This window comes from Strix uralensis, chromosome Z (genome assembly GCF_047716275.1).
Source record: "Strix uralensis isolate ZFMK-TIS-50842 chromosome Z, bStrUra1, whole genome shotgun sequence".
In the NCBI taxonomy this organism is placed as follows: domain Eukaryota; kingdom Metazoa; phylum Chordata; class Aves; order Strigiformes; family Strigidae; genus Strix; species Strix uralensis.
In genome coordinates, this window is record NC_134012.1 from 34,856,891 (window position 1) to 34,879,873 (window position 22,983).

The 22,983-nt window shown below is 35.3% G+C and overlaps 1 protein-coding gene across 5 annotated transcripts in view; it reads right to left on the reverse strand.

The window, feature by feature from the left end:
* The window catches only part of ZDHHC21 (zDHHC palmitoyltransferase 21), a 45,206-nt gene that overhangs the window by 11,134 nt on the left and 11,089 nt on the right, over positions 1-22,983 (reverse strand). For all 5 annotated transcript variants that reach the window (XM_074855800.1, XM_074855796.1, XM_074855798.1 and 2 more), the window contains 3 exons: positions 21,635-21,746; positions 19,900-20,038; positions 10,989-11,105 (listed from right to left, as the gene is read on the reverse strand). In XM_074855800.1, coding sequence (XP_074711901.1) covers positions 10,989-11,105; positions 19,900-20,038; positions 21,635-21,746 — 368 coding nt within the window. The remainder of the gene's footprint in view (positions 1-10,988; positions 11,106-19,899; positions 20,039-21,634; positions 21,747-22,983) is intronic.

Below are 22,983 nucleotides of genomic sequence, written 5' to 3' on the forward strand. Positions count from 1 at the left end.
TCAGAGTACTTTTGCTTTACAGTAAAGGAATTGGGACTGAGCAGTGAATCCTTTGCTTCTGGGATACTTTTTCAGAATTAAAAGAAGTTTATAGTCACATTTTAAAAGCTGTGAACTAGGGCTGGAGGGAATGGGAGGAAACATCTCTCTGAAGTTCAGCTGCTTAACAAGTGCTGGTGACTGAACTTAAAAAAACAAATTGCCTTCACAGCTTCCCTCCCCCAACACTGCTGCCAAACAGTTGGGCTCATTTGAAATGTACTTTCATTTGAGAGGGAACCAATTTACCTTTTCACATGAAAGTGAAACTTCACAGCACCCCAGGAAACTCGGTAGCCCCTCTGGAGACAGGAGAGGAAGGAAAAGGATAGGACCACAGTTGAGTTTTGGCCTATTATTTAAGGCTTTCTCGTCAGTTAGATGAATTTTTCTTCTTATGGAGACAGGGGGACCACAATAACCACTACTCTTCTGAATGACAAGGTGTTCTGTTCATTAATACATCTCAGAAATGACTTTCAAGCAGAATATCATCTCTCTTAATTATGCATTTGATGTATACCAAGGTTTTGCTACAACATAGGTATTATCTGTTCAGCCTAAGAGGCTTTGGCTGTCTGCATCTACTATCAGCTTGGATTACTATTAATACAAATAGAACTCTGCTAAGATATTTCTTTCTTCCAGATTCACTGCTAATGATGTTAAAATCTTTTGGAGAATTGGCACTCATCCAAAAGTTGAAAATAACTTCGTATGTGCAAACATGGCATATCTATTGAGTTCTAGTAATCTCCATCTCCAAAAATCCCATAAAATTTACAATTGCATACATGACAAAATTTTCTAACCCACAACTGATTAATTTCACATGATGAGTCATCTCGACCCTCAGTCATCATCTGGATTGCAAACAACTATTGTTCCTGCACCTGGTTATTCAGAGACACATACCCATTGATAAGCATCTTAAAGCAACTAGGAAAAAAAATCATACCTTAGTGAGAAAGACAAAATAAACTAAAGGAAATAAACACAGCAATCATTAAAAACTTATCACTGTAAAACAAGAGGAAAATGGCAAAGCGTTTAGAGTCTGCTGAGGGGATGAGGAATTTTTTTGCTTTGAGGACTTACTACAAGTCTGTAAGAGCAGCTTGTCTACGCTAACTGAAGTAAGCTACTGCTATAGCTAAGACTGTTATGAGAGGAATGGAAAGACACATATAAAAGCACCAACTGAATTCTGCAGACCAACTTAAAATTCATTTGCAAATGAACGCACCTGCACTAGCTACTATGAAGAATAAATCTTTCACATCTACGTTTTTAATTAGCATAACCAACTGCCTGAAAAAAAAGGTTTTTTTAAAAAGATCACAACTTTGCTATAGGATGGAATTCATCATGAACAATTTATCATGGAAGAAGCACATCAAAAGAATATTTTCCTCTTACTGATTCATGTTTTCCAAAGGAGAAGCTGTAATTTGTAATTCACAGGACTAACTCCAAAGCATGCAGCCACAGTACCTGGTTTGATTTTTCTTCCGTGTTTGCTTAAAGTGACATATAATAAACACAGCTCTATTTAATACTTGCAATAGAAGAATGTAAGCATTTTGCTATGCTTTCTTAATATGGTATTTTCACATACTCAGTATTTAAGAATCAGCAGGAAAGTATAATAAAGCAGAAAGAGAAAAAACAAAACTTGCAAGCCTTTCTGGATTTGCAGACATTGCTTCTATCGGAAAGCACAATACAACATATCCTCTATCTGAACAATACATTTTTCCATTTCTTCTACCTAATATCCTTTCATTGTGTGTATGTAAATGACAGGTGACCAACTGAAAAATATAAAATACTGAACATCTCATAGAAAGAATACTTTGTATTTCAGAAATTTTCCTTTTTCACATTAATTACATGTGGGGTTTACATTTGGCCACTTTTTAGCATTGTTTTCTTAATCTAGACTTCTCACAAAAGATAATATGATTAATTTTATCAACCACACTTAGGTTCAGCCTGAAAATTACTAGTTGAGTTTTAACTTCAAGTCACTAAATCAGAGAATTGTGTGCAAAATGAAAAATGAAGCTACACTGTGTTATATCTAGGGAATACTCCTACATTTCTCTATGCTCTGATGAATTTAGTTAAACAGATTTCCAATGTATTTTTCAGATATTAGAAAATAATATAACGAAAAAGCCTCTGATAACAAATTAGGAACAAATCTACAAAGAGGATGATACAAACAGATCTCTCTTCTTCAGTCTATTTCAAATCCTTGGTGTGTTAGGTGCAGATAGCTGCATGACAGCAAGACACATGACAACACTTTTTTTTTTTTGTGATACTTACAAATACCTTCTTAAGACAAAAATATTAAGAAAAAAATGCTTAGGAAGGCTAGCTGTTGACATACCTCAGACAGAAGCCATTTTAATGGTCTGATGTCTAAATTTGACAAGCAACATTTAAACAAAATGTACTCAGCCCCCAGAACACTCAAACATCAGTATTATAGTTACTTATTTTCAATTGGTTAAAGGTACTTCCTTTACTAGTTAGAAAAACTGAGATGTAAAACAACTTCCTCCTTAAGTGATGAACAGGATGTTTTTGGCATGATATTTTTGAATCTCCACACAGTATAAAATCTCTTTGATTAATTTTCTAACATGCTTTTCCTTAATAATATTGTAATTATTTTCAATAAAAGTATTCCCACTTTACATAAACCATGTAGTGATCTAAATAAAACAGAGATCTCTTGCCACTTAGTGTGTCTTACACTTGAATTTATTCTCACATTTTAATAGCTCATGAAAGAGGTTTTTTAAATAAATGAAAATTTATTTTGATGGTAAATAGGTGCTTAAGACTATCAGGATACATTCATTAAAAATGTTAAACAAATTGCTAGTCTATTTGAGAAAAATAAGGTAAAGGTACAAAAGACTTTACACAGTTAACAAAATCCCACTGAAAGACCAGGACATCACTAATTCCTGACAAATTTATAAGACTTCATTCGCTCTTCTAATAGGAGATTTACATATAGGTGGATCAAAGGCAGAGACAGGAAAAGGGGAGGGGATAAGAATAACAGGGAAGGTATAGGCAGACAACATGAACATGAATTTATTTTCTATAATCTCTAATTATACCTCTAATTTCAAATTACTATTTGGGTTTATAGTTTATAAACCTTCTGCTCTCCCTCTACAATTACTTTGTATCTTACACATTATTATATCCAGGTAAAGAACACATTTGCCTGGGAATCCTAATTTCCCCTACCAAACCTAATTTCTTCTGTGCTAAACTTAATTATGAGGATTAATTGTTCCTTGATTACATTTCTGCTATGTTTGAAAAAAACAGGAAAAGCCCTTAGTATTTCACTAATCAAAATAGTACTTAATAAATTATCTGATTAAATATATGATGACAAATATTTTTAATTATAAGATACTTTTAAAGACAAAAAGCATTTTAGCACAACTAGATGAGTCTGTGTATTAAAACAGCAATGGATCAACACTATGAAATATGCAAAGAATTAAAAAGCCTTTGGTTTTATTAACAGAATAACTGCAGTTACATTTTCATTATTTTGCACTTCAGTCTTCTTAAAATTTTGTCTTACTAATTACACAAAGAATTTTAAATTTTTCACTGGCATTTTTTTTGTTTGCACTTCATTTTTGTATTATGCTATAACATGAGATGATAATTCTAAAGAAAATAAACTGCTTGAAAATATTCCTTTGAGATCAATACATCGGAAAATTAATTTGTACAATTTCCATCTTCTTCCAATTTCCTTAAAAGGAAGTTTTTGTCCATTTGAGAAGTAAAGAAGCCCTGAGCAAAATTAATAATGTTCCTTACTATATTCTCACTGTAAATATCAGTCACACTAAGTAAAACAGTTAAAATATATGACTTAGCAATTTCAAGACTTTCATGTGTAGATGGATCTGTTTACAAGAACAACAAAAAATAACTAGTGAAATACATTTGCTACTTGAAGGTGAAAAGGAGAAACACTGCAACAATAAAACATAGCACTTAACAAATAACATTTCTAAATACTTCTAAGGGGAAAAATTTATGTGGTAGGCATCATATTGTGCACCAGACAGAACTTGTAGTTGAACACCAGCTGTTAAACTATTTTTCCTTCCATCTTCCCCAAAGCAAATAAAGGGAAATTTCTCTCCACCCCATCCATACAATGCTGATGCACCAGGATATTGGCATATCATCGTACACCATTCAAACAGTTAATTAACAGGAAACCCCAGTAGCATTAATTAACAAAATCACTGTCCACTTAGTTTATAATAGTACATCTACTACCTTGCATAAAGACCACATGGTATCTATTAAATTTATAAAAGCCCATCTATTACATAGTTCTGCCCCAGAGAAACAAGTTAATTTTTAAATAATTTTAACGAAAAGTTTTTGTCTGCAATACTAACACGCACAAATCACATAAAATCATATTTGATGGTCTATAGTGGAAAAAAGAAGAAAATTTCTTTAATTCCATATAAATACTTTCTTTGAACATATGGAAAAATGAAAACACAAACTGTTTAGTGTTTGAAATAAAAAACAATCAAAGGTAATCCTTTAAAATTAGGGTTCAGATTAGTATCTGCAAAGGATGCTGTTTAACTGAAACATCTGGCAATGTTATGTAGGGAGACAGGCCTTTTTTAACTTTGGAAATTAGATTAGTAGATCAGTTATTTGTACGCATCCAAGTAATTTCTAATTATTTTATCTGGGTCACAGATAATCTGCTTTTACAGGGCTCTCACAATGACATCAGAGGATCACTGCTGAACTGATTATCCTGTTACCTTCCACCATCCATGGGAAGACAGGATTTTCCTTTTGTACAGAGGAAGAGAAAGAAGTGGCTGATTGCTTCAGACAGGTGGCAGCCAACAAAATAACGAACACCACAGATCTTGAGAGGAAGAACACCTCACATGTGCAAAAGGTACCAGCCTTAAAAAAGGTCAGCAAGCTGAATGGTTCTTAGTAGTGTCTGGTGCAGTTTAAACCTCACTAGTTATGAATAAATATCAAATAATCAGACAAGCCACTGTTTAAAAAAGCATGCTATATTATTTATTACTTGTTCTACAGTAACGCCTTGTAGATCAAACATAACCAATGTCAGACTCTTACTGCATAAACAGAAAAAACTGGTTTTTAACATCATTTAACTGAAGTGATGTGAAAGACATACAGAAGTACTTTCTTAAAGCAAAAATAGAACATAAGCAAGAGGAATACAAATTCCAGGGCTAGGCTTGTACTAATACATACATGAGCAGCCCGATGGTTCCACCTTTATAAAAGAGCCTGAATTGCAGCTCTTTAACTCCTAGAATCATAAATCAGAAGCAATCTGTAGTTGATAAGAGATTTTTTTTTTCTAGGTGAATTTATGTCTTTTCCTATGAATAAATGAATAAATAGGCTAGTTATGCATTTTTTTAGGAAAACAAGTGTCTGTTACATATAAAAATATCAAATAATAGAGGACTTAAAAAACACGTCAAGAAACTAGGTCTTGAGAAAGCAAGTAAATTTCTTGATAGCATTTCATTTGGCTTCCAATTAAATTTTATTATTTAAGGATAACTACAGAAAAAAAGTGATTAGAAATAAAATCAAGTAACAGAGATATGTCCTCCTCTGATTTTCTTCTACATTAAGTGCAAAATATTCTTTTCTAGATAGACTTTGCATGGTAAAGCAAGCACCAAGCATGGAAGATAAGCAGGCCTTCAATATAAATGCATGATCATTTTGGAAATTACATTGGACAGTGCTTTCTTCATGGGTGAAACTGATTTCTTCCACCCAGTTCTCTAGAAACATGAGAATTATAAGAAGACTAATTGTTATGCTGAGATTTTAAGAAGAGTATCTTCTTAGGATCATAGAGTTCCTAAATTAGGATCTTAAATTTCTCCCTATTTCAGAGGCTTCTGCATTAGAGAGAACTTAGATACTTCTATTTCCGAAGTATCCAAATAAAATGCTGGAAGAAGCGTTAAAATTCAGGATGATGATGAGACTAAAGGCAAACAGACCTTGGGGAAAGCAACTGGAGAAGGAAGATGAAAAAAGCCAAGTGCCCCTTCCACTAGAAGTGTGTTTCACATATGCTAGTTTCTAGGAAGAAAGCACTAATCTCCTATATAGAGGCCACCTCAGCTGGTCCCCTCTTCATTGGAACAATTCATGTCAAAAGTTCCTCTAAGGACATTTTTTGCAACCAACGGTTCTCTCGTTGTAGGAAGTCACCTCTTTGCTCTTTGGCTTCCTGGATCTCCAGATGATAGCCTTGTGCTAATGATGTAAGAGAGGCTGTAAATGTACTCAGAGAAATTACTGCATGTTAGCTAACCTGGCATATCAATCACCTTCTCAAGCCTTAAGAACATTCTCTGTTCAAGAGCCAAATTTGAGTACACAAGCTACAAGGTTTTAATTTTTACCAGAGAACACATTTTTCCCAAGCATCTTAGTATCTGTTGAACACACATGAAACAGGTTAACAGCAGATTACATGCATTTTTTTTCTTAAAGAACTTTTACATAATGGATCTACTGTTGTAACCAATAAGAGTTACGCAAAGACAGGCACAGAAGATCAGTCAACTGCACAGTAACACTGAATTTTGGAAAGTGCCAACACACACAGCAGAATTATTTCACCTGCACTTCATAATGTGCTGCTTTGCTTTCCTGTTTTAGCTACTGCCCCGTTCCAGAAAAACATGCTGGAAAATATCAGATATATCCTTTCCATTACATGTTCAGTTGGGCAACATTTTTTGACATCTGAAAAAATTTATCAAAGAGGAGAAAATGCCAGTATTTCCCCTTAATATCCTATGAAAGACCTGTACTCATTCTTATGGCTTGTCAAGTTATCACTTAGCTTAATTCTAGTAAAGAGCAACTCTGCTTACAAAAATGCTGTACACAAAGGTCAGTTAAGGCAGATTAATTCTATACATTCAACTTTATCTATCTTGCTGCAATGACAAAAGGGTAAACTTACGTAAATACAAAGAATCAGCATGAGTGCTCTGATCTAGGGTACATATTGTGCTTCATAATGCACTGTACATTCTAATCATTTACATTTGAGCAGAGCCATCAGACTGTGGAAATCAACCATAAACAATGAAGCACAAAGTTGCCATTTCAGGTCCTAGCTCCTTATTACTGATGATGCTAAAGAACAAACAACTCTGTGGTTTTATCATCCCACATCGCTTCTGTGAGACTGACACTAAGCAGAGCACATTCTGTGTATGTAGAAGATACTGGAAGACTGGGGATTTTTTTTATATGCATGTCCATATTCCTGCAAAAGTTAGCTTTATATTGCTTGGATGAAACAGAAACTAGTGGCTTGATTTCCAGAAAATTATTCAATGACAGTCAAACAAGTCTACCTTATGGAGAATCAGTGAGCTTTGCTACAAAAGGGTCAAAAGTTTTATAAATCTTGAGTTTATTTTTCTTTCCAAAAATACAATTTTGGCAGCATTTGAAATATAGGTAAATAATAATGTTAAACCCCACAAATCTGAACTCACTGGACACATTTAGCAACAGTATGTATCAATCAAAGTTTAGATCACAGAGCTGCAGTGCTGATCGTCTCTATTATTTAAAAATAGCTTTTATCCAGGAGCTGTGGAACTAATCTTGGTTTGATGTTAAACTGCGAACACAGGCATGGAGCACGAACTAGGAAAATGTTTATTATCTGATTTCCTGTACAAGCACAAGTTAAGAGCTCCTCTGCTTCACCTTTTTCAAAAGGCCCATGCTCTTGTCCACCTCTCTTGCACACATCCCTGGGCAGCTTCAGAAATCACTGAATATTAATGCTTCCAAGAATAGCTACGGAGCAATTAATACAGCATGAATGCTTTAACTGTGCATATCTCTGCCTTCAATTTGAGTTTCTTTTAAATTAACCTCAAGTCTGCACTATTACACTTCAAGGACAGTGTTCTGCTGTTAAATACATTTTGATCTGTACCTTCTACTAAGTTAAGCTTAATTTCATCATTAATTCATTATTTTAAATAGAGCTCATTTCAGATATGATTTGCTTAGTTTATACAGGAAGGTTAGATGCTGAACAGTAACTCCAGCACAGTACACAGTAGGAACATCACTGTCTCTTAGTGATCACGGTTCATTGCTTCTACAGGGCTTGAATGTCTTCCATGCTGTGCACTCAGCACTGTGGGTGGGTATACCCAGTTTCTTTGTTTCCCTATTCTATGCATCATAGGCATGTCTTTGGGGAGCCTGCAGCGAAACTACTCACTCACCTGCTGCCCTCTCCTCTGCCTTTCCCACTGGCTCGCCAAAGCTGTTACTAAGTGCTTATGGAGGAAGCAAATCCCCACACTACAATGCTGACAATAAAAAAACATTTGCACAGAAAGATTTTCTGATACAACTTGCAGACTAAGCACAACCTCACCAAACAGATTTGGCTTTGTTCGTTTGAAGTCTGACTAGTTGTTCCCAAGCAGATTTCCTCAAAATGACTACATTGTTTATTCTTGCCAATTCTATACTCATGAAGAAAGGAATGAAAAGAAAGAAAACAACTGTGCTGCTGGTATGGAAATGCTTTGAGCAGGGTATGGACTTGATGACCTATGTTCTTCAATGAATCAGTGCAACAGCATCCACATGGTGTGAATTAATTAGAGTTTGGAGATCCCAGTAATGGATTTCCACTTCCCCAGCAATCTCAACCCAACAATCCCAAACCTAAAAACTTGTCCATATGAGGCAAGCCCAATAGCTCCTCCTCTACAGGTAAGGTGAAGTGAGGGGCCCTAATGCAAAAGATCTGTACTTTCCAACATCTGCCTCATAGCCCATCCATACCGACAACTACTGTGGTGTGTTTGTTCCACAAAGTCTGACAAAGAGGACAAAAGAGACTATCCAGGCATACTGCAACTCAGCAATCCACAGCATTATGATTTGAGCACATAAAAAGAGGTTGGCCTTGAAAATGCTATTAGCCCACATCTGTTCCAGGGTAGTGGCCAGCTCAGTAAGTGTAATGGGATGTGCTTCACAGTATATTATACAACTGACATAGAATAAAAGATCTTTACAGCACTTTAGAAGAGTTTGAAGTGGTGGTAGCAGCCTGACAGTGTTAAGGCTCAGAGCAGTGAAAGAACACACTGGGAATTCATGCCTGTTGCAGACGCAGCACAGTTGGTATCCTGTGTCAGAACAGAAACATCCCAAGTTTCAGGTGTATCTGACAGAATCAGGTTCAGTCTGAGAGTTTTATTTCATGTACAGTAATAGTATCTGAATGGATGCTGATGGCCACTGCCAAAATTTAGTCCAGCTTCTGGCAGCACACAGAACACAATGGTAGACTCGAGTTTTGTTCCTTGTTTTCTTCTCTATCATTTCTGTGTTTTAGTGTAGTACCAATCACACGGCTTTTTGTTCCTTCTCATATATTCATTTAACAGAGACTAAAAAGACATCCACATTTCAGCATCTGAACTCTAATGTTCCCTGAGTTTGTCTCTCCCACTACTGGAAGTGAGGGTTAGCAGAATTCAGTTAGATACCCAGCAAAGCACAGTATCAGATTAGAAAAAAATCCCAACTCTAGAGGATGCAGACACAAAGGTTGTGTGCCAGCATTTAAACAGGGAGGTGAGAACCTGTCAGCAAGACCCTGGAAAAGAAATCAGGCACACAGTAAAGGGGCACAAAGGTAATCTGTAGACCTGAGGGTTAACAGAAAGTGCAGAAAGCAGTCTGGTGAGGTAGCTGGAGGATGGCAAAAATAATACACAGCATAGCTACAGTCACACAAAGAGCAGAAGGCAGTAAACTTATGTAAAGGTAATACAATAGAAACAATAAACAATATTATTGTTTTATCTAACAGAAGGGAAAACTATACAGTAATTTTTGTCCTTTATTCCATACAAAGGAATTACATAATACAGTTAGGAGGTTTTCCATTACGCACCTAGAAAGGTTAATACTGTGTAAACCTTCATAATCCCAAAATGAAATCTCAGGCAGATCTCAATCAGTTGTAGTCCCAAAGATGCTGTAATCTTGTACATTATTGTCTTTAAAAGGTTTTTCAGGCCAGATCATACACCCTTTCAGACACGTACAGATACAACTAATGTACTCTCTCTGTTCAACACTGCAGTACTTCAAACACTTCTATGGATTCTAAAGATAACTTCCAAGAACTCATTGGCAGTGATTAACTTCTAATTTACAGAGCAGGATGTCACAGCAATAAAAGCTTGTTTCTTTTAGATATTTATTACATTACCAAATTCATTTAACTGGAAAATTTTTTCCATGTAGAGGATTTTTTTTCTGTACCTTTAAACACAGAATATGCATTTGGACTATAAATTGTACATGATTCCATTCGACAGTTTGGTAACTGAAGAGATAGGAATGTAAGCACATTTAATAAAATACTTAACAAAAAGTCTGTGTTCTCAGAATATATGATTTATCAGTGGGACTCACTGTCACAAAGTATAATTGAGACCAGAACACATAAGAGTTTAAGACAGAAATAAAAATCAAAACCCACAAATACATATCTTGTATGCTGCACGATTCTGGGACAATGTATGGTTTTATTTTACTAATACAAATCAGGAAATTGCCTTAATAGGTGAATTATTAGACACTTGTTTGTTAGAAAGCTTCTTAAGATTCCTTGGACACAAGAGGCTTGACAGAGCACATACCAAATAGGTCCCCACAGTGCAAGTGTTTCTCTATTCTTCCCTTAAATGCAATCTGCTTTTCTGCTTTTATTAATTTTATTGAAAATAAAACATATTTATTTATATATACTTCTAAAATCAGATACTTACAGTGAAAATACCCATTAGCTGAGTGTAAAAGAGTCCACTTATTCCACCTAATATTATTAGACCCATGAAGGCAGATATTCTTAGGAGAGCAAGTTCATGCCTAAATACAAAAACATCCTAGAACAAGACAGAAAGAAGAGAGAGAATTTAGCCCTTAAAAATTAATTCCGTTCTTTGAACCAACTGGAAATACTACATAAGAGCTGTTCCCGAAGACTTACAGATAAAGGCAAGTATTGGATTTTTGAGCTACACTGGAAATCACTGATATATTTATGTGCTATAAACTATTAATCTTTTATTTATTCATGTAAACAGTTGGGGGTTTTTTGCCAGACTGTTAAAAAACCTTATTCAGGTATTTAAGGTTTAGGAACAGATCAAGCTCAAATGGGTTATTCCTGGATCTTCCATCTCAAACTGTGCCAGATTGCTACACACAAGCTCCAGAACATAATAAAACCATTCTGTTAAACAGTCTGATTTATAAGACTCCTGTATCTTGACTCCCAGCCACAGAAAATTTAATTTCAACATCACCTCTTTTGTAATAAAAATAACATTCCTAGCCTGACTCTTGCAGATGGTACCTACAAAACCCAAGTATCTCTATTGGATTGGTCTCATTGTAATGCTGTCTATTATCCAACATAAACCTATCTTCACCTTTTAAATTTTGCCCTTAAGTGGATTATTGTAACTTTAGATATGGGTGCACAACCCAGTTGCCTCAGGGTACAGGAGAAAATGAATTTACTGTATCAGCTGCTCTGGAAAGCCTGCTCTCACCCAGCAGAAAATATGAAAAGTGTAAGAGAGTTTTATAGATCTTTTTCAAAGGATAAAACACCTTATTTTTATCACAGGAAAACATTTGTATATGGCAGTTACTGTAGATGTACTGCAAGTTCACACCCCATCTTACCCTTTGATAATGAGTTAACACACACATTCTCTTATTTATAAGTTACAATTATGTTCTCAAGGCTGTCTTTTGAATGTACACATCTGTTTTTCCACTTAGAAAAGCAAGATCACAGCAGGAAACTATTAAAACCTTTCAAGTAAACTTTAAATTACAACCAGAACATAAAAGTGAACTGAATGAAAAAAAAACTCACTGCTTTTGAACTTTCCTTCTTTACGTTCAACCAGTAGGACTTAACAAAGAGGAATTCTTAGATTCAGGAATATTGGGTTTTAATTATACAGAGAATAGTTAAAGCAAATTATATTTAGTAAAAAAGTGAGATCTTAGATTTAAATTATATCCATGAAGGTTCAAAATATAAACCCAGGAAAAAAGCTTATACTGGCTACTAAAGCTGTGAAGAAAGACAGTATTTAATGAACAAGTAGAAATCTCTAGTTAACCAGCTAAAACAAAAAGCAAACCCCACCAGTCTTTTCTGAACTGGTAAGCCAGCTCTTGTTAGTATTGGCCTTTCTTGCTGCTATAGAAAATGCATGCTTCATTTCCATTTTTTAAAAAAACTCTTCTTAGTTAACAAGTTAATTCAAAGTTAAATCAACTCAAAATAAAAGCATTCACATAATCTTTATTCCCCTTTCCACCATCCCACCAAAGCTTTAAAGAAAAGCAAGGTAAGACACAAATTCTAATAGCTGTAAAATACTTTCTCTTCATATCTTCATAAATATGTTGTTTTATTATATCAGAAATGTTTTAATGTATTCAAACTCGACAGAAAACAGCGGAAGAGTAGAGTGCCAACAGTGAAGTCACACTCTGGATCTAGCATCACATTAGAAAAAACTTTATAACACAGCTCTTAAAACTCTAATTAGAAGAGTTCCTTCCTTCTCTTGAGCATCATCTTCAGCAGGAAGAAGAGACATCACCCTACACATGAAACAGAAAATCCTAGCATAAGAAAGGCAGATTGCATTTGCATTTGGCCCTTCTAACCCATGTTAAAACTAGAGGTACAGAAAAGGAAAGACTTTTCATACTGAAGTGAGGACCAAGGAATGCTACTCTGTCTTTCCTTCCTTCTGGAAAGATGAAAGTATCTATCGCAAAAGACTGGGGATGCTGAATTACTAGTGAGAAGAGGTGGCATCACCAGTGTTTTTTCCAGCCATTACACAATCCTAAGGGAATCAAAGTCTCTGAGGCAATGACGACCTGGAAATCAATACTGAGCTCTCACCTAGTAATCTGTACAGACAGAACAGCATCTTTCTATAAAAAACCAAAGCATATGCAGGAATAGAGTCTTTTGGTAATCAGACCTTAATAACAGAGCTACTTTCACAATTCTGCATTGAAATAAAAACATGTGACTCCATGAAAATAGAAAAAAAGACCATTTAAAAAAAAACATTTAAATCACAGCAATAATAATTATTATGATGATGATAACAATCATAATACATTTTGGATGTTGCTGCTTTACATAAAAGCTCAACCCAATTTATTTTTATTATTCCTTCTCAGACCTTACAAGAACATTTTTCCCCTCTAAGAAAACCAATCAAAACTATAATAAATCAACACCCAACACTAGTCAGTAATTAATCAATCCCTCTTTCAATGCATTTTGAACAGATCCTCTTGTTCAAACACCATTTAGGACTCACCAATCTCAGTGCAGTGTGAGTAATGAGACTGCCTGCCCCCACAAGCTCCAAAATCACACTATCTGTGCTAAGAGAAAGAACTACACAGACTGAGCCACAAAGCATAAGCACATATAAGCTAACATCACCAATGCATGAACTCTCATGGCACAATAGGGTTTTGTCCCATAGCAGTTTTCTTCCACATTGGGCCAGGCTGACACATGCGGTCTTGCCACTGTTAAATGCACAGTTTTAACCATGTGAGAGCTGCCCTTCAGATAGCCCCTTTTCTCCTCTCCTTTTGTCAGCATCACAACCTAACTGCTCTGTCAAAACTTCAGTTCACATGGGTAGCTGCCGTTGTCTTTCTACTTAGCATTTCATACACAGCTCAGACCGTGCCCTCCCTCTAGGCTGTTGCCTGTTCTAAAGGTTTTTAAGTTCCCTTTAGCCGCTACTTCTATCCATCCAGCCAAACTGCAAGGATTCTTGGCTACTTATAAAAACGGATAGAAACGTGTACAATAGAAACTTGTCACAAAATAAGAAACAAAGTGTAAATCTGTAGGATTATGTTGAGGAATGGATTACAAACCATGAGATCTGGCATCTTTACGCTAACAAGCAATACCAAAACATTCCACAGGAAGCCTGTCTCTGACGGATTCACGTGGGACTTCCTCAACCCCATGGCAGAATACATGACATGTCTTCATTTGTGAGCATCAAGTGTTATGGATGACCCCACCGATGAATGCTACCATTGACTAGGAAAACAGCTATTACAGCTTCATGCTACCATACCGGAGAGAGATCAAAACCAATGATGGGTCCAGCTCACTCAAGCTCATAAGCAATGATATGACCACTGCTTCCAAATTCAACTTTCTTTTTACCCTGCTAACAACTGAAAAAAAGGCATGCAAACATTTAACAGGTCCCTGACATTCCGAGTATTGGGTTATTATTTTCAAGGGTTTACAGTATTCCTTTAAAAACAGCACTCTTTACAGAGGATAGAGCTTTCACCAGGACCAACAGAGTTCTATTGTATCTGTTCCAGAAGAGACACGGTGAAAAACAACCTACATAAATTTTTATTTACAATGTAAGATTAATTTATTCAATCTTGATTCTTTACTGAAATATGATATACACAGAAATTAATATACTAACAAAATATATTAAGAGACTTTATCTTTCTCTTGGGGAAGAGAGATCTCATGTAACACATGTTAACCTGATCGTCTATTCTCAGTTGCAAATGCCGAGGATGTTTGTCCCAGTCTGGTGAAGTCAGTCTATCAACTTGGCTATCATAAAAACAGTGTAGAATATAGAATACAGCCAGGCTGTTGGATTCAGAAAAGCTAAACAAAAAATAGAGACTGCAGGTTTTGCAGAGAGAAAGAAGGAGAGGTACAGGAGAAAATCCACTCATGTTTAAAAAAAAAAAAAAAAATTTAATTCACATTCTGTATGTCATTTCATATCCATATACTAATGGATAACTGCAGAACGGGGAACAAAATTAAACTAGAGCAAAGGGGTTTAGGTTTTTATATGTCAGTGGTTTTTGCTATGACAATCATTCTAGCAACATTTCTAGGAAACAGAATATATCAGCAAAACTTCTTTTGATGAAAAGATTAAAAACCTGCTATGAATTAGGTAGAATATACTGCCAAAACATTTATTTTTGCTTCTACTTGACCAGCTGTGTCTAGAACCTGTGACAGCACAGCCATGTAGAGAGCAACTATGTAGTCATGAGAAGACTAGTATTTATTCTTCTCATCTCACTATCCACAAGACTGAATACTTCCTCAAAGATACAGACTTCCTGACCTTAATGTTTTTTAATGAAGATACAAAATTAAGAACATTTCACTCTTAGCCTCTGAAAATCACCAAAGCTAGCAGAGGAACTCATATGCTGCTTTATTCGAATTATATATTTTTCTTCTGCTAGGATCTTACATAGACAATTTAATTACCATTTCCTTCTTTTCTAGCAGTAATTGTACTCCTCCTGCTGGACAAACAGAAGCAATAACCACAATTCATCTTTCTGAGGGTGTATAAATTACAGGAGCCAAGAATATTATGAAGCAATGTTCTGCTGTAAGACCTGAAGTAGAAAGATTGTATCTTTATTGAATTGCTACCTCCATTAGCTTTAAAGCTATCACCCTTACCTTAACATACGTAATTTAAAATGTTTGGAGTTAGCTCTTTAAAAATAAAAACACAAGTTTTCATTCAGAAGGAAATACTAATGTACATAGAGTGATCATATTTTCATAATGCATTAATCAGCACTGTGATAAAAAGATTACTTCACAACAGCATTAAAAGCAATTTCAGTTCTACAGCTTCTGTCTTATGTACTATTTTATATCCAAAGAATAAAAATTAAGATGAAGGCACACCGCCAAAAAATTCACAAGTATTTTTAATGAGCAGGAATAAGCTAATTCCAGATGGCTGTTTAGAAAAAATTACCCAGTTTTTTGAATCTGTGCTGAACACTGACCCCTGTCAATTTTGAAAATGTAAGCTCCTGGTTACAGGCAGAATTTCAACAAAGAATAGTGCTTCCATGAAAGGTAGAAGGTACTGTGGTCTCTGGAATGCTGTGGTATTTCAGCTTTAATTGATATACAAAGACTGAAAGAATCTTGCAGGATGCTTACCTAAAAATCTAACTAACAGTAAGCAAATCTTCTCACTGGTCCTGCTCATTTGATGTCAAAATGACATAATTCTGGCAAATTATTCTGTGGCACAAAGTTATATGGCATCATATCCTTAGCAACACTTAAAAAAATCAGCTCAATGGGGCTCTGATGCCATCTTCCAGGCAGATATATTAACTAGACACCCAAACAAATTATTACTGATTTTCCGTGCTTCTGTGTGTGCCTCCCCAATCCTGCAGCTGAAAAACTGAGAAAGCTAAATACTATTCAGTGTAATACTAGACTTAACAAAGGTCTGAAGGGACCAGACCTGCTGTGTCTACTAAGTTTTCTATAAGGTATTAAACATATTTATCTGAGGCACAGAATGTTATATACTATAACATAGATACAGTTTTTCAAAAGGAAGAGAGTCACTTGAAGTGTCTACATATGCAAATTGATAAAGCCAAAAACCCCACAGCTAAATCAAAACAAAATACAACAAAGTACACCATTTTTTTCCATGACTCTAAATTTAGGCAGCCAAACATGGGAACCTGATCCACTCCTCAGGCAACTATGGTTACAATAATTATTGCGTATGTATTCTGCCTCCTAACCTGTCCCATCTTCTAAAGGATAGATATTAAAAATAGGTCTTCCTCCAAAAGACTTGAAATTAACCCAGTTAAACCATCAGGAACAAAGTTTTATATATAACTTTCATATATAAAAATAACTATTTATTATTACCTTTTTAGAGGTTGTAAACTGTCTGAAGTAAACATGATTTTCCTTTTCCTCCCTTGCACAGACCATCTCCAAGCAAATAATTTGGTTCCCTTTCATTCTCCTTTTAAAAAGCAAGGTTAATAAATAGAACTTGGGTTCATTATCTAAACACAGTGTAATTACTTAAATTTGAGCATTCAGGAGACTCTCACAATAAAAAGGAAATATTCTACCATGAAATTACACTATTAGAGAAGCAATTTCTGTCAATTTCATACAAAGATTTTAACTTTGGAAAATAACACTCTTTTAGAAGCACTGCAATACCCAATCCAGTATCACTGAGAAGCCTTTGTGTTTGAAACCTGCAAACCCTGTGCATGGGAAGCCTTCAGAATACAGAAAATATAAGATTACTCTGTCAAGAAATGTAGTCGGTTAACTTAGTGTATAAATTAAAAACAAGTTTACAAAGCTACTGAAACTAGAAGCAAAGTAATTTACCCTTAGTTACCTTTCAAAAATATTAACATTCCAAAAACCCAAAATGTAACATATTGGTAAGAAATTTTACTTAGATGACAGATTTCTTCACTAATACAGAAAGACTGCGATTTCGTATCCCTTTAACTTGACTGCACCTACAACAAATCAAAATAACTCCCTCAAACCTCACAATGCCTGTAAAACAAAGTGAGTATGAAAAGCCCATCTGCAACAAACTGGAAACAAAATGACAAATGTGAAACACATTTAACAGGTCTGTCTCAGTTTACAGCGCAGTAACAGACAACAAATTTTTCTCTTTTCTGTATTTTTAGAGTTCCGGTTTCAGCTTGGATAGAGTTAATTTTCTTCCTAGTAGCTGGCACGGTGCTGTGGTCTGGATTTAGTGTGAGAATAACATTGATAACACACTGATGTTTTAGTTGTTGCTAAGTAGTGCTTATCCTAAGGTAAGGATTTTTCAGTTTCCCGTGCTCAGCCAGCGAGCAGGTGCACAAGAAGCTGGGAGGGAGCACGGCCAGAACAGGTGACCCAAACTAGGCAAAGGGATATTCCATATCATAGAACGTCATGCTCAGTACATAAACTGGGGGGGAGTTGGCTGGAGGGGGGCAGATCGCTGCTCAGGCATTGCTCAATGGGTGGTGAGCAGTTGCATTGTGCATCACTTGTCTTTTCTTGGGTTTTATTTCTCTCTCTCTTTCTGCTATATTAATTTTCATTACAAATATTATTACTTTATTTTAGTTATTAAACTGGTCTTATTTCAACCCATAAGTTTTACTTTTCTTTCCTGATTCTCTTCCCCATCCCACCAGCAGGAGGGAGGAGTGAACAAGCAAGCTGCATGGTGCTTAGCTGTCAGCCAGGGTTAAACGAAAACAAATGGAAATATTCACATAGATGAAAAAACTTTAAAATTAAATTCCTTTAGAATGGAAGTTATTTTAAGAGAAATTTGCAAAAAACCTCAACTTTGATATGTTCCATGTAATAAAAAGTTGTTAACTATCAACTTGAATATAACACTGTTATCAGTTCTGGATGATCCAAGGAGTAGTCTTCCTACATTTTCAGCTCTCCTTTGACACATCATCTTCACATACACTTTCTTGCGAACATCACATCCACTGCAGACTGATATGGGAGCAAGTAAGAAGTTTGGAAGGCTATGCCCCATTCTTTTGCAGAAATAGAACTTTTCAGGAAGTTTAATACTGTTACTTCATACCATTTAGGATACAAAACAATATAACAAACTTAAGCTGTTCAACCAAATGGAAAATGGGACTTGCCTTACCCATAACCAAGGCTTCAGTAGCCTTGAAAGATGGGTGTGACATCATCAGCAGAGAGTATGCTGGGGTGTCTCATTAACATGGAATAAAAAATCTGCAGCACTTCGGTACTTGGAAAAAACCTCAACAAAATTTAAAGTACACTACAACTCCTGGGATGGTCTTAGACTCTTCACTTACCTAATTTTGAATATGTTTTAAACTTGTTTTCTAGGTTTTTCTCTTTATTGTGTTTATATTTGTTATAGTCCAGTACAAAGTCCATTTCAGATAGAAGTTTTTATGCTTCCTTAGGCATAAATTCTCATAACACTTTCTGCAAAAGAAAATCACCCTTGCTGTTCTAGCACTTTCAAGCATTCAGCAGCTATCAAGCAAACCTCTTGAATATTCTGAACATTACAGATAATAGACAAAAATGAGCACCAGACACAGAGACTTCATAACTTCAGTTTCATAATGGAAGAAACTCCTAATTTTTTACTCTATTCCAATCCATAAGTCCATTTTCTCTGTGTGTTCAACTGTGTTTTGCTGATGCCAAGATGCTGAAATATGATAATGGCATAGAGTCCAAGTAAAACAAACTGAACTTAATTCTCCCTTAAGCCACATGACCTTTTCAAGGCAACACAAAGTATAGCTTCAAAACCAATGTACATTTTTCTCCTTTCACAATGATCATATGTTTTTTTCTCATTTTTCTGGCAGTATCAGCATTTTTAAACAGGGACTTAGAATACATGCTCTGCATAAATTTACTTTGGAGAAAGTAAAAAGAAAATTGAATACACCTAAAGTAGTTACCTTGCTTCTTCCCAGTATTCATGAATCACTTCTGAAGGAACATAACTGGTTCTGTCATCCTTTCCTAGACTTCTAAGAAAACTAATGTTGTGTTTTTAACACAGAAATCATATACCCTTTTAGAATGATATTTTGTTACTTACCATAAATCAGTTTGCTCACTTGATAACATACATCTAGATGAACTCTCTTTACTGTCAACAACTGAGCCAGCAGAATTGTAGTAACTAGATACCAAAATAAATTACATTGCAGTACTAGCTATTTATTCACTTCATAGAGAAAACAGATTCTTACCCAGTTTTCTTTTTTCAGAGGCAAAAAGTAGTAGTAATGGCAGAAATCAAGTATCAGTGTATAGGAACTAAGGATCTGAGTGTAGAAACACAGCTGTAAAAACAGCCAATGATTGTCTTCACCAACACAATTATTAATCCTGCAGAGAAACAAAGTGTATATATAAAGGCAGAAATATAAAGCCTTTAACACTGCAGTTATGATACTGTGAATAAGAGAAGTTATGATTATTTATGGAGCAAACATAAGAACTACTGACCAATCACTCCAATTTTAATCAAAGTGATGTTCTGTATGTTAGAAATGGCAGTTACTGTAAAGAGTGGTTTCCTTACACTGCCACCTGAAGCGTAGGTTGACTTACTGAGATCACTGCTTAGAACAGGAGACATATATCTCTGTATCTTCATAGAGTAAAGATACTCCTACAACTTGAAGGAATAATCAAATAAGAAAATTATTTTTATAAACTCTGCAAAATTTCACAGTAAGACATATCATCTCCTGCTACTCAACACATTTCACTTATTGTGAACTATGTAGAGTCCAAAAACTGGAAATGCAAATGAATGGTTTGAAATAAATGTGATCACAGGGTACCCCAATGACAAATAAGCATGACTTAGGAAGGAGCCTAAGACACAGAAGACTAAACAGGCATCTCTATTCAGAAACTCCTTCTGTATACTCTAACATAAAGGAGTAAAGGAATCACAAGGATTCTAGAAATATTAAGTATGATATTCAAAACCTTTGAAATCTAGGTCTAGTCTGCTTCACAGAAGTTACACTGATGCAAAAAATGCAGTCAGGGTGCAATTTCATACAAGCATTGGCACAGACATCAGTACCAAGCTAAGCCACAATGACAAAAACACTATGCTGGCACTATTTTCTTAAGTAGCGATTGACAAAAAGGGTAGTTTGAAAAATGGCTAAATCAACATAGGATGATCCTGATGTCAACTCTGTCCTCTGCAGTTCATCACTGCAGTCTTGCTGGAAATGATATCTCAGAACTATTGACAGAAATGTTTACTTTAATTTTAAGCTACAAACAATCAGTTTAAATAGAGAATTTTAGCCAGATTAGTTCATTTTGACTGAACTAGTTAGAGAACACTAAAATAAGCAATTTCACTCACAAAATTGGAGAGCTTATGGCAAGTGGGGCATGGTATGAGTCAATAATATTTTCTAATCAGCACAGCCATTCGGTAAACCAAAATCCCAAAACTGTCTGAAACCATGATCTATTTTTATTACTATAAAGAGCATCCCCTCCTATGTTGAAATTGTAATCTTTTATTTCAATCCAAGAAACATAAAAAACTGAAAAAATGTAGTCTAAATTACTACAAAAAATATTTTTTTCCAGCATCAGAAACTAAATTGCAACAAATGAAATAAATCTGCAATGCACCAGTTAATTATGTTGAGATCAGTTTAGGAGTAAAAATTCCAAGTCTTTAAACAAAACATGTGAGTTTTCCAAAACTATATGGCATATAACAATTTGACAATGATAAAATGTTACACTGCAACAGTTCTTACTGTCAGTTTTACTTGTAGACATAAGGAAGTCTCAAAGCTGTTCTTTCCCTGCTCTAAATGTCTAAATGATTAAGCACTACTGTGAAGGAAATATGACAAATGAGCAACAGTCAAGACCATGGACTTTGAAATGATTCACTAGAACAACAGCAGATTGTTGGAACAAATGTCCTGATCTTACCATGGACAGTGGTGATCCATCCTTCTCACACAATGTCCACAACGACTGCAGTGGTGTGAACGCTTTGGTCTCATCATATTGCATTTGTTACATAATTCCCAATATTCTCGTTCTAGGTGAAAATTTAAAGACACCTTAGAGGGATTTAAACTCACTACAGCATGCTCGTGATAAATCTATATGCTAGTGATTCAAAGAGAAAAAAAATCATACCGTAATGTGATAAGGGTAAGCAGCATACAAAAAACTTTTTTCCCACTGTCACCTTAATTAAACTGGAAGATATTACTGCCACTCTGTGCCAGTTTTCTGCTCCAAAATCCTCTCTCCTCCTATATATTTCTAAGGAGTAATTATTACAGCACAAAAGCTGTCACTCAAACAACGAAGACCGTAATTCAATTATTTTCTTACACATCTACTGTGAAAAAACTATTTGCTAGACAGAATCATCACAGAACCTCACTGTCATTCCAAAACCTCCTGAAGAAATACTGCTACTCAGATTTGTAAAAGCTAGTTAACTAAAATAAAATACATAAGGAACACTTCAGGAGCATCTTCCATCTCAAAGCATTTCATGACATACATCTTACAACATGCAATTTTACACATAAGACAACCACAGAACAGATAGAGGATAAGCTTGTATTTAAAAATATACACTATTTTCGGGTGCCCAGTGTGAGATTCTTTAAGCTGATCTCCAGAGATACTGAGAAGCTGAAACCACTAGAAGCCACTATTGCTCAGTTTAGCTATTATTTCTCTCAAATTGCACCACCCATATTAGAGGAAGCCTTTGAAAACAAGAATACAAATCATGTATTCAGAAAGTTCATCTTCACGTGGGAAACAAATTGCACCAATGCTGTTATACTTCCATTCACAAAAGCATATATTTTCTGTCTTTAAGGAAAATAGGTGCATGAATGAGAATCTTAAATACTTTGACTGGTTGTTTCTATCTAAATGGAACTTTTTTTTGATGCAGAGAAATTTCTTACATCCCGGGGGAAAAAAAAAAAAAGCTTAGTTTTTACAGTAGTGCATTCTGAAATTTTATATGGTAAAGCACTGTCCTATGTAAACAAAGTAACATTAAATTTAGCACTTCTGAGCCACCTGCAGGCAGCTCTAATCTTCTCTTTCTTGCTGCAAAATAAGATTCAGACACTGGAAGTAAAGAAGCCCAGTATCTGAGACCATTAAACTTGCAATAATGCCAGATGGAAACTGATTTATAATCTGTTCCCATAAATTCAGAGTCACCAAGGTGTCACTCCCTAATAGGGTACCTACCATCAGAGTTCAGAAACACCCCAATCTCATTTTTTAATACAATTTAT